At 42.5% G+C, this 11,310-nt stretch overlaps 1 protein-coding gene and 1 long non-coding RNA gene across 2 annotated transcripts in view; both read right to left on the bottom strand.

Moving 5' to 3' along the window:
* Positions 1 to 11,310, bottom strand: part of LOC308080867 — a 567,320-nt gene that overhangs the window by 44,411 nt on the left and 511,599 nt on the right. The gene's annotated exons all lie outside the window — the stretch shown is intronic.
* On the bottom strand, positions 1,435 to 8,906 carry spry2 (sprouty RTK signaling antagonist 2). The gene is made up of 2 exons (XM_080422911.1): positions 8,294 to 8,906; positions 1,435 to 3,960 (listed from the first exon to the last, which is right to left on the bottom strand). Exon 2 carries the CDS (start codon positions 3,910 to 3,912, stop codon positions 2,824 to 2,826), a length of 1,089 nt encoding a protein of 362 aa, XP_080279037.1. The 5' UTR covers positions 3,913 to 3,960; positions 8,294 to 8,906; the 3' UTR covers positions 1,435 to 2,823.

The raw sequence follows: 11,310 nt of genomic DNA, 5'->3' as shown, positions 1-11,310 counted from the left end.
AGAGAGAGCGAGTGGGACGGAGAGAGACTGGCCCTGCAAGTAGAATGAAAAATATTAAACACACAAGATCAACTCAGCTCTCTTGTCTCTCTCTCTCAACTCTTAACGCCTTATTTATGCTCCGCCGGCCCATACGGCGGTATCGTGCAACGGAAGTCACACAATCTACACTCTTAAAATCGCCTGTTTCTGACGCAACGACACCGACATACGACAGCGTATAACTCAGGCTTTAATGGGATTCTTATTCCGACCCCCTCATGTTTCCCCCTCTCCGCTCCTTTACACAACTATATGATATAGGTGAAAGTTGATCGCCGGCCCTGAAAAAGCCGAGCCGTCACTCAAAGGCAACCCGGAGATGAATAACAAACAAGTGAGTGCAGGTTGGGCCTCGGCGCGTCAATCACGGCTCCGAACGCATACCGCGCTGCAAACACGTCCGCATGCTGTCAACAAGTGTCAGGGCTTATGTTTCATACCGCCTCGCCTGCAGCGACATTCAAAACCCAGGAATTCCTGAACAAACCTTTGATAACAAAAAAAGAGAGAGAGAGAGAGCGAGAGAGAGAAAGGAGAAGGGAAAAAAAAACATGTAAAAAAAACGGCCTGGTATCTGCCGGAGTCTAAGGAACGCGTATAAAATGAACTTGAAACTGATCCAGGGTGTAATAACAGGCTTAGGCGAATGCACTTTACATTCTTGCAAAAACATGAGCAGCGCTCGAGTTATTATACGATTATAAAGAGATGGGGGGGTGTTGGGGGGGGGCGTCCGCGCACACTTTTGAAGTCCCCCCCCCCCCTTCCCTTCCGTGCTTAGCTGAGTTAAATCAGGCTTAAGTCGCAGAAACAGGGCGATATGAAAAGGTGGCGTTGTCTGTAAAGTGCGTGTGATCTGGTTTCAGACAGACCAGTGCAGGGGCCTTTATACGGAACTTGAGAAGCTCACCAACAAGCTACCTCCTGCTCTGATAGAACTTCTTTCTTCTACAAAATGTGAATGTATCTCACAAAAGACAGCTTTTTTCTTTTCTTTTTTTGCATTAAAACGTTGTCCCTGCTGCATCGTTTTCTGAGAGAATACACTGGGAAATCTTGAACAACCATGTCAATTTATGCAAAGACTGTTAATGGTCAAAAACTGTGACATTTTTGTTTTGTCTTGTGTGAAAATAGCAGATCTACAAGCTCACGTGTTGCCATTGCGACATTGTACATTGGCTATTTTCCACTATTCATTGTAAAAGGACGTATACATAAGCCTTGAATGGTTCACCAGCCCTTACATGATAGGAACTAGTTCTTCAATGACCTCAGCATAAGGCTAAATATAGATTCTGTCCAAAGTATTGAACAACACAGCAATCCCTGGTATGCAGAAATAAACAGGAAGGAAGGAAAAAAAAAGAAACGGTCAGACTTGGAGGTGGTTTAATTTCAAACGTTAATATATTTGTCTTCTAATTCATAGTGAACTATTCATCCAGCTGTGACAGTCTTACAAGGCCACCCCCAGCTCTCTGCAGCAACAAGCCACAAAACAGCCCAGCAGGGTGGCGCATAAACGAGGCTTTCTCAAAATAAATATATATTTTTTTCATTATAAAATAATAAACCTTCAAATAAATATAGATTTTGTTTTGTTTTTAAACTTTACACTAAACAATATTGAAATTAGAAAATAAAGACTTTCTGATAAAGGTCACTGTACAATTTTACAAGTAGAAGGGATAAGATTTTTTTGCCTTTTGTAAATGACATAAAATGATTGATAGACATTCCAGTGAATGCACAACATCGTATACATGTAAAGTACTGTATATAGATCACATATATGTGTGGATTTATCAAGGTGCCTGTGGTGTGGCAGAAAAAAAAATGTTTTCACAGTTGAAGTATTATATATATACAAAAATAAAACATCTCTCAGAAACTCATTTTCTAATGTACATACTTTTTTGTTTTTTCAAATTACTATTTTACATACAGTTAGTAGTACGAGTCTCTCCTTAGCATATAATTTGTATTAAATGTTAAAAAACAAGGGGGGCTATCCGTTTTGGGAGCCTGGTAGCGACAGACACAATGCATGGGCACTTGAGTGAGGGAGTCCTCTTGTGAACAACAATGACCTGGCCAAAGCAGTAGCTCAATAGTAGCTTTCATACAGTTGAATAAAACCGTGGAGCGCTTGATTTGGTTTACCTTTCAAGTTTACGAGTCCTCTAGACCGGCCCTTTAACCCATTAAGACCGGGAACGCATCTGTGTGTCATTTTAAGATTTCTTTAGGCAATTTTTTTTATCATGAAAATGTGTGCAAATCTTGGAATATACATATTTTTAAAGGGAACATTTGTAAAATATTTTGTTCCAGGGACCCCCAGAAGCAAAGATTTGAGTTACAAATGTTCGCTTAAAAAAATATATATATAGATTTGCAGAAATGTTCTAGATTTTTCCAAAAATAGCAGATCTACAAGCTCATAGCACTATGAGCTTGTAGATCTGCAATTTTTTAATAGCCCATAGAAATAAAAAAAATTACACAGATGCTTTCCCGGTCTAAAAGGGTTAAAATAGGCGACTGTTCGAATCCACTTGCGATCTTTGCCATAATCCGGTACGGTCAGAATAAAACAAAGACACTGGAGCTGCACCCATCTCCAGATCAACTTCCCAAACTGTGAACCTACAGGCCTGAAAACGTTGATCAAAATCACTCGACTTTTGGGAGTCAATGGTTTCCCGGTCGGCGTCTTCCCCGACGCAAACGCCCCCCCCCCCCCCCCCGGTGAGAAAAGCATTCTTCTTCTCCTCTTTAAGCGGGCTTGTCGACGGCGGCCTCGCGGCGGACCACGTGCGCGCCGCCCTTGCACCTGCACCCTGGCCGGGCGGCTCGGTCGTAGCAGCTCTGGCACGCGGCCAGGCAGCCTTTGGCCGGGAGGTAGCAGATGAGGCAGGGCAGTATGAGGGCCAGCAGCGACACGGCGGTCCAGCGGACGCAGCAGTGCGACTGCGCGCACGAGAAGGGCTTGTCGGCGCACGTGTCCTCGTCGTCGCTGGAGCAGTGGTAGAAGAGCCCCTTGACGCAGCACGCGCACGTCCCGTAGTCCACCGCCGTGTCGGGCGAGCACACGCACCGGCGGCCGCACAGCCAGCAGGAGGGCAGTGCGCGCGGCCGCATGCAGTCCGTGCACCGGCACCGGCCGCAGTCCTCGCACTGGTTGGCGAGGTGATCGCCGCCGCCCGGGGGTCTGCCCCCCGCCGCCGCCCGGCCCGGCCTGACCACCACGACCGACTCGGAGGTGGCGTCGTTCAGGGGCTTGAGCTCGTCCGGGCTCAGCTCCGCGTGCTTCGGCTGGGTTCTGATTATCTGTTCACCGACCCCGGGGCCGCTCGGGGGGAGCCCCTGACCCGAAGAGGCGATGCCGCCCCCCGCGTTGACGGCGCCCTGGGAGTCCTCGGCGTCGGAGGAACGCAGCGAGCCGTCCCGGGAGTGCGAGTGTACTCCGGTGCCGCCGCGCGGGACCTGCGGAAGCAGGTTACGGATGTTGTTCGGCCTCTCATCCGGGGTCTCCTGTCGCTCGCTAGTCCTCGGCGGCGGGGACGCGGCGGGGTCGCTCTTCTGTTGACCACGCTGGGCGGCGGGAGACTTTTGCGCCACCGCCGGCCCATCCGTGTATTCGTTGCTACACCTGTTCACCCGAATTTGGTCCAGGGAGAGCACTACCGGAGGGACGGCAGGCTGCCCCGTGGCGTTCGACGCAGGATCTGGCTGGCCGTCCTGGGCTTGGGAGGGCCGGGGCTGCGGCCTCCCATTGTCATGCCGCGTGCTCAGCAAGCTGGTCAATGGCGACGACCGCCCGTGGTATCCTCCTCCCCCGTCGTTCTGACTGCTGAACTCCATCTTGGGACTGAAGGGCCGTTCTGGATGGCATCGGACACATCTGAAGTCCTGTGCCGGGGAAACAGGAAAACATGTATATGAGCCTAGGTGAAGGTGTGATGTGCCATGCAAATCATAACGGCTGAGCACTGGACCTTTTATATGAGTCCTAGGTGAAGGTGTGATGTACCATGCAAATCATGATGGCTTATCACTGGACCTATATGTAAAGCACTGTTTCAGCTCAAACACGGCCTGGGTCGAGACCCATGTTTCGGTCGCGGACCAATTTTAATGGGTCGCAAGTAAATATCCCCATTTTTTGTTTCCTACATTTAAAAAAGATACGTTAGGCCTATGTTATTTATTTTTTAATATTTTTAAGTTTAAACAAACAAAAACATATCACAACTTTTCATCAATTGAAAACAATTATTATATTATATTATTATTTCATAAATAACATTTAAAAAAAATCAAATAATGACCATAAAAATTTTAAGTTAGGTTTTAGAAGTAGGGACAATTGTAGATCTACAAGCTCACAACACTTGTAGATCTGCTATTTTCACTAGTTTTGGGTCCCGGGCAAATGACTAATGTCTCTTTTGGGTATTGTTTGGGAACCACTGATGTAAAAGTATAGCCATGTCTTACCACACATCTGAGCTCTGGCACAGAGAGGCGCTCTGCACAGATGGCACATTGGCTCATAATTGAGGCAATGAGACGATTAACAAATCGTCTCTTCGAGATCTGACAAACATCTGTTAAAGGTTGAAACATCTGTCTGAAACATGTTAATGAAGCATGATGCTTTTGGAACACTGTTGCGCCATTAATATCATTTTATGCCAACAGCCAGCCATGTGTGACCAATTCCATGTGGGCTGTTAGAGGTTTGTTGCAATAATGGAATCTATGGTATAATAATAAATAAAAAAAAGATAGTTCCTGGCAAACCTTGTGTTGCCTGTGATGTGATGGTGTGATTTTCGCAATCTTGCCCAAATACTAAACGGGAAGTTGAGAAACTCATTGTAACATTGGAAGTTTACGATAGTAGCATGAGCAAATACATACGTCTTATCTTTGACGCGTTACTACGAGGTATCTTCAAACGTGTATTATTTCATTCACCATATTTTGTAGCATTCCAATGACATGACATAAGGGCAGTGGTGTAAAGGAACTAAGTACATTTACTCAAGTACTATACTTAAGTAAAATTTTGAGGTACTTTTACTTCACTGGAGTATTTCCAATTGTCTATACTTTTACTTCTACTCCACTACATGTCAGAGGCAAATATTGTACTTTTACTCCACTATAATTATTTGAAAGATTTAGTTACTAGTTACTTAAACTATAAATTATGATGTTATAAAACATACATTAACAACTTTAGCCCTATTTTGTACCTAGGCTATTTGAAAATAGCCTATCTACAAGCTCACAACGCGTCGCACTGCGGCGCGTTGTGAGCTTTTAGATCTGCTATTTTCAAACATTCTAGTGCTTTCACTTTTGGTAGGCTACTTTCAGTACATTTTGATACCAATACTTTTGCACTTCTACTCAAGTAAATTTTGAATTCCGGACTTTTACTTGTAACAGAGTAAATCTACATTGCAGTATTGATACTTTTACTTAAGTAAAACATTTTAAGTACTTTTTCCACCACTGCATAAGGGAGTTCTCTCTGCCCATGTGCCAAGCTGTCTGAGGACCTCTGGCCAGTTTATGACTACATCACGAGCCCACAAAAGTGACATTTAAAAGACAACTGCTATGGGGATGTGCTGTCTGTCATCTTGCATAACCTCATAACTGCCTTGTATCTGCATTATCACACTTTATGTTAAGCGATTAAGACCAGGAAAGCATCTGTGCAACCATTTTATCCATATCGTATACTTTGGATATTCAAAAATACCAGATATACAAGTTCATAGCGTGGCACCGAGTGCCGCTCTATGAACTTATGATCTGCTTATTTTTTGAAAAATCTTGAACATTTGTGTAAATATTTGAATTATATATATATTTTTTAAAGGGAACATTTTTGACTCAAATCTTTGCTTCATGGGGGTCCCTATTGCAACATATTTTGAGATAGGGGGGTCGGCGGCCAAATACATATCATTTTGGGGGTCCCTGACACATGAAAAAGTTTGAGAACCACTGATATAGCAACATAAGTATTTAAATAAAAAAACTGTTAGGATTTTAGAAGACATTTGTAGAGTCTGCTCTACAAACGAGCAGACCCTTGCTGCTATGGGGATGTGCTGTCTGTCATCTTGCATAAACCTAACCTATTGAAATGTGCTGCCTGCTATCTTCTGCATATCACACTTTACGTTAATGTAGCAGCAGGCAGTGCTCTAAAATGACCCTTCCCAGCACTAATTAGCTTTCAAATGCCAGCTTTGGGGGTCAGATATATACCTCTGTTTAACAATACAGATTCCTTAACAAAAAAAAAAAAGTTTACTTTTGCATGACAAATGGCTTCCAGCACGACCTTTTCCATTGTAACGAAGAGGAGATGAAGTTTACGCACTTGAAAGAGAACATGTTGGTGGGTTGGACCATCAAGAGGCTTAATTCTTTACAACAGTAGTGGTTCTCAAAGTGGGGTCCGGGGTCCCTTTAGGGAGGCCCCCCCAGCAACCAGAATTTGCAATCAGTTTAACCAACTTTAACCCTATTTTATACATTGGCTATTTGAAATATGGCAGATCCACAACATATTTTCTTATGTGGGTCCTTGACATGAGGTACCATTAGACAGCCAATTCACACAGAGCTTAACTAAAATAGGCTGGAAACTTTTAATCTGGTTGCCTCTATACTTAAGGAATACTGCTGTTGCTTTCCCTTCATGTGTGTGTGTGTGTGTGTGTGTGCGTGCGTGCGTGCATGCGTTTGTAGGAGGATTTGTGGGCCTTGTGGCCATATTGCACAACCATGTGCCACGCGTGCGTGCGTGAGAGATAAGGAACGGATGTGTGCACATGTATTTGACCGGAGGAGGTTACATGTAATTTGGACGCAATTAACTCCAATATGTGCCCCCCCCCAGCTATAGGAAATAAGACATCCAACCAATAGTTGAGTAGGCTACATGATAATAAGTAATAACCAGTGGTGTAGTAACTGAGTACATATACTCAAGTGTGTACTTAGGTACAATTTTGAGGTAGTTTTACTTTACTGGAGTATTTCCAGTTGTCAGTATATTTTACTTCTCCACTACATCTCAGAGTCAAATAGTATACTTTTTACTCCACTACAATTATTTGAAAACTTTAGTCACCAGTTACTTTGTAGATTTTGATTATTATTACAAAACATACATTAACCACTTCAGCCCTATAGCATACATTTCGGCCATTTTATATATATAAAAAAAATTATACATTTGAAAACTTCTGCATAATGAGTAGCCTACTTTCTACTTTTGGTACTTTTAAGTATATTTTGCTACCAATACTTTTAGAATTCCGGACGTAGGTAGTCTACATTGCAGTAGCCATATTGATGCTTTTAAAGTAAAACAAAACAAAAAAAAACAATTAGTAGCCTACTTTTTCCACCACTGGTCTCAGTGTAATTAATATTTAATCTGAAAAAATGCCCGAGGCCAAAAAAAAGTCAAATATTGTGCCACTGACCAAAACGGATCTGTCTCTGTATGTAAATATACTCAATGTTTAACAACAAATAAATGCCTGTAGGTTTTAACACTGGTATATTATTTACACGGAGAACAGGCCCGAACTCCAGTTTACCTACACGAAGCGCAATCTTTAATAAATAAGAAAAATGCTTTTTTTCCCCGAGTAAACCTATAAGTTTGAGCAGGAGTGATTTTTTAGTGTGCTCGGTGTGCAGTGTTGCCACATTTTGTGAGAGAAATAAGCAACCAGGTCGAGGAAAACAAGGCCAAAAGAAGCAACCAAAAGGCCACATGTTTAAACCTATTACGCATCGGATATTTTCTTGCAATAAAATGTGGAACATTTGGATTAAAAAAAACAAAAACATTCTAACACCACAAATGCTCCCCTGTGGCACAACACATGTTCGTGTTTGAGAACCACTGGTTTAATAAACAATTAAAACATTTGGAAACAAGCCTAAATAAGCAAGTACCCTTTAGAAACAAGCCCCCCAAAACCGCAACCAGCAACTACCAATAATAATTACAAGCAACTTTACATAGAAAGAAGCCCAAAGTTGCTTATAATAAGCCGACATGGCAACACTGCTCTGCAACGATCACAACTTTCATAGTAGGCTTTATTCTGAATATATCATAATGGACCGATTGATCAATATCGCAAAAAAACGCTATTACTAAGTTATTACCTAATAACAACAGGGCAACACTCACCGTGCTCTCAACACTTCTGTAGCCCCTCTTTTTTGTAATAGCTCGAATAAATCCAAATGCAGACAAATATAGTATTATATTCCAACGCAAAAAAAAAATCAATCAATCAGGAAACCCATCCGTAAGATCCATTGAGAAATAAGTTTCCAACTGATGACGGTATTAACTTAATTATAATGACAAACGCATTAGATCCCATAGAACATGCGGGCATTAAAACGTGCGGGCATTGAAACAGACGCAACAAAAAAAAAGCCATCAATCAAACGTCTGTCTGGGACATTATTAATAAGAGTTTGGCTCCACACTATGATCTATGATGGTGATCCATGGACATGGTGATCTATGATCCACTAAGGTCTGTGATCCAGCGAGACACACACAAAAAAAAACACACGCACGCACGCACACACACACTTACACACACCAACGCCACAAAAAAAAGTTTTCAGCATTCAGTTCTTCTTGTGGTTTCTTTCAATTCAAGGTATTTTGTCCGAAGCAGCAACTCTTTAGGGGTCCCCAAATACTTTTTCCCCCTTTTCTCGTGTTGTTGGTTTTTTTTCCTCCTCTTTTTCTTTTTTTTCCTCTCTCCTCTTCTTTCTTTCCCCCCTTTCTTTCCGGAGAGGAGGAGGTTGGGATTTAGGCTCACAGGGCTGTAAATGGCCAGTGTTGCCACGTTCTGAGAGAGAAACAAGCAACCAGGTCTAGGAAAACAAGCCCAAAAGAAGCAACTAGGCCACATGCGCACCTATGCAGTATGCATGCATTGGCTATTTGAAAATAGCCAACAGTGGCTCTTTGAAAATAGCCGATCGCAACGCGTTGTGACCTTGTAGATCTGCTATTTTCAGAACAATCTGTCAAAAAATGTGACAAATTAGAAATATTTTTAAAACATTAACAAATCGTTCCTGGCATAAAATGTTTTCAAATGGGGATTGGGAGTCCACAGACAAATGTTTGAGAACCACTGGCTTAAACAACATTAGGAAATAAGACCAAATAAACAACTGCACTTTAGAAACAAGACCCAAATAAGCAACTACACTTTAGAAACAAGCCCAAAAAACCCCCGCAACCACTCCACTATAAGCAACTTTACAGAAAAACAAGCCCAAACTCGCTTATAATAAGCAGACATGGCAACACTGTAAATGGCGTCAAGTGAGGGGGGGGGGGGTCGAGGGGAGGGGGGGAACAGAGCGCTTGTTGTTACAGCGGATATCATGCATCCGGTGCGCCCCCATTGGCTGAGCTAGAAAGCACTCCATTCACACCCAGCAGCGGTATTAATTATTCAGTGGTGGAAGAAGTACTCACTTTAAAAAAAAAAACTTGAGTAAAGTACCACCATGTAGAAATACTCTGTTACAAGTAAAAGTCCCGTGTTCAAAATGTTACTTGGGTAAAAAATAGGCCTTCAAAAGTATTGACATCAAAATATACCAAAAGTAAAAAAAACTAAAATGTTTGAAGCCGATCTGTGACTTTAGATAGGGCTAAAGTTAAGGGAATAAAATAGGGCTAAAGTGGTTAATGTAGGCTGTGTTTTATAATATAATATTGTATATCTGCAAAGTAACTAGTAACTAAAGTTTTCAAATAATTGTAGTGGAGTACAATCACCACCACTGTACTTATTCTATACACACTGGGATAATTCTCAGTGTTCATTTTAACCTCCTCCAAATGGCACCCATTTGTACCCTCTCTCTCTGAGTTAAATGAACACTCAGAGTTGTACAATAGGCCGGCGGCAGCTATTATTCATAGATATTAGGTAGCCCTGAAACATGATTTGTCATATCATGACCATCACGGATGAACTTCAACCTGGTGTTTGCACTTTCTCCATTTACAACCCGTACATCTGCATACATGTTCAGATTTTGAATGTAAAGTGATTACCCCATGGCCACGGATGTTACAATTATGTCCGGGTCCTCAGAAGTACTCGTATTTTCCATATTGTTCAATAAAAAGCATTTTAATTCAATTGGTGGCCATTTTCTCCTGGAGATGTATCAGAGTGCAATACACCTCCCAACTGATGGGGTCGCGTAACTGAAAGCATAATGGAGGATAAAATGGCCACCAATCGGATTGAAATACTTTTTGTTGAACAACACGGACGATACGGGTACTTCTGAGGGCCCGTAAGTAATTGCAACATCCGTGGCCATGGGGTAAGCATTTTATATTTGAAATCCGAACGTTAATGTAGATGTACGGGCCAAAAAGGGAGAAAATGCAACACCAGGTTGACGTTCATCCATGACCGTCGTGTGTTCCATGGCTAAGATATTATAGGCTGATATGGCACCGGGAGGACTGTTCAGAAACTGCCCTGACCTTGCAGATGGCTGCCAGTTCTTCTCATGTAAAAATGTATGCATGACTATATATTGTGTGCATGTGAATGCTGGAACATAGTGTGTGTGTGTGTGTGTGTGTGTGTGTGTGTGTGTGTGTGTGTGTGTGTGTGTGTGTGTGTGTGTGTGTGTGTGTGTGTGTGTGTGTGTGTGTGTGTGTGTGTGTGTGTGTGTGTGTGTGAGAGATGATGGTGCACTCATTTCAATCTTAACTGGAAAGTGAGCATAAAAACATCTAAGGAAACAAAACTAACAAAAAGTAAAGGAAATCTTTCCACTCATGTTGAGAGAACAATGTCCAAAGTCATTGTGAATATCTGTGAAGCAGCTCCCTCTTGTGGAATTGCACCTGCTACTGCAGGCTGCCATTGTTATAGACTAACACAACAGACTTGCTGACACATGCTTGCTGCTGCAGTGAGTTACTAGAGTGCTCTAACAGTGTTTGGTTCTCAATCTGTGGGTTAGGACCCCCAGGGGGGTCCTCACATGAGTTTGGGGGGGGGGGGGGGGGTACCCAGATGACAGTGAAGTGACAATTTATGGATCTTTAAGACCTTTTTAATACCTTTAAAAAATAGCCGATCTACAAGTTCATAACGCCTTGCTGTTGTGTGAGCTTGTAGATCGGCTATTTTCACA

Source organism: Gymnoscopelus braueri (assembly GCF_963280865.1).
Source record: "Gymnoscopelus braueri genome assembly, chromosome: 24".
NCBI classification, from domain to species: domain Eukaryota; kingdom Metazoa; phylum Chordata; class Actinopteri; order Myctophiformes; family Myctophidae; genus Gymnoscopelus; species Gymnoscopelus braueri.
Note: the sequence above shows the minus strand (reverse complement) of the source record. Positions and strands in the feature narration are given on the sequence as shown.